Source organism: Apaloderma vittatum, unplaced genomic scaffold, assembly GCF_000703405.1.
Source record: "Apaloderma vittatum isolate BGI_N311 unplaced genomic scaffold, ASM70340v1 scaffold7572, whole genome shotgun sequence".
NCBI classification, from domain to species: domain Eukaryota; kingdom Metazoa; phylum Chordata; class Aves; order Trogoniformes; family Trogonidae; genus Apaloderma; species Apaloderma vittatum.
Window position 1 is genome coordinate 31,610 of NW_009704082.1, and position 1,458 is coordinate 33,067.

The 1,458-nt window shown below is 43.3% G+C and overlaps 1 protein-coding gene across 1 annotated transcript in view; it reads right to left on the minus strand.

The window, feature by feature from the left end:
- The window catches only part of LOC104270503 (electrogenic sodium bicarbonate cotransporter 1-like), a gene marked incomplete at both ends in the record, with an annotated part of 31,697 nt that extends 30,492 nt beyond the window's left edge, over nucleotides 1-1,205 (minus strand). The window contains one exon of the mRNA XM_009864891.1: nucleotides 1,129-1,205. Coding sequence (XP_009863193.1) covers nucleotides 1,129-1,205 — 77 coding nt within the window. The remainder of the gene's footprint in view (nucleotides 1-1,128) is intronic.
- Nucleotides 1,206-1,458: the final 253 nt, after the last annotated feature.

Genomic DNA, 1,458 nt, shown 5'->3' on the forward strand with positions numbered 1-1,458 from the left:
GCCCTACAGGAATCAACAAAGCCTGCTGCTATATTCAGACTTAGATTTCTGCAAGTCCATCTACAAGACCCCCAACTGTAATGTGACTGAAAATATACACCACAGCAGTCTTACCAATTAGAAGAAAAAGCTATTTTACAATCCTACTTTTTCCCCAGGTGTGGCTGCACAGATTAAGTGAAACAGGTATTCTGCAAAACCGACGAACCAATATAGATGTAAGCTACAACTCTGAATGACGCCGATGTCAATGCACAACATAATAGCTCCCTTCTCTTTACGTGGCGGCATATTTATTTATATATATATTTATATATTGATTTTTAAAATATTTAAGTACTCTGAACTTGCTTCTCTATACTGATTATGATGTTGTGTCCCTTTAAGGCTTCTTACAGAAGATTGCGACCAGCCATCACTTAAAGGACTAGAGTCATTCTCAGTTGGCCAACATTACTGCGTTACCCAAATAATTTTCCAAAGTAACTCTCATTTGCATTCAGAATGACCACAGGAGAGAAAATGCTGAAAGACACAGGGAGGGGGGAAAAAGAAAAAAAACCAACCAAACAAAAAAAAAGATTCTCCAAAACAGTCACGCTTTGAGAATAACCCACTTTTTGAACCAAGACAGAGGTTTTTTGAAATTTGCACAGAGACCTTATTCAGCCACCAGTTTTCTAAGAGGCGAAATAAACTCACTCCTACCCGTCAGACAGGACGGGAACACACACAAAGACAGCCCATACGATATTCCACAAGTGCTACCCTAGTCTAAGAGATGGGTCAAACCATGGGGACTACTGGCCAGTTTTAACTTCATTACTCACCTCCAGTTTGGAGGATCTCAAATAGAACAATATCGGGGTATTTTCCCCCCTTTCTCACAGGTAACAACAAGATGCCGTGTACTTGGTGTCACTTGCTTCAGACCTTACCAGAGTTTAACCTCTCGCTTCCAAGGGCTGGGGCTTAAAAAGTGGAGGAACCAGTCACAGGACCTGGAAACATGCTGCTCGCCTTGCTGACCCTCCTCATCTTTCCGTTTTATGGTACAGAGCCTCTTGCCCCACCACCCAGCTCTTTAACCACAGATATCACCAAGCCAAGTCTGAATGTGAAGCTTACCTGATCTTTCTCAGGCTTGTCAGAGATGTCGTTCAGGCTGGTGGAAGTCAGGTTTCGGTGAGCCATGGCTGGGCTGCCTGCAAGAACAATGTCGACATCAATTAAAGCAACTGTTTCGACCCAGTCAGAACAACACAGAGGCTCAGGCTACAGCATCACTTTTCCTTCCACAAGGGACGTTGATTTAGGGAATTTAAGACCCTGACAGGCTGCTTTCTGTGACTTTACGTGGCACACAGGACATGAAGATGCTGATGCTTCGTGATCTCTAACCTACAGCATTATCATGACCCTCAAGACAGCAACAAAGCCCAAGGACTTCACATAATT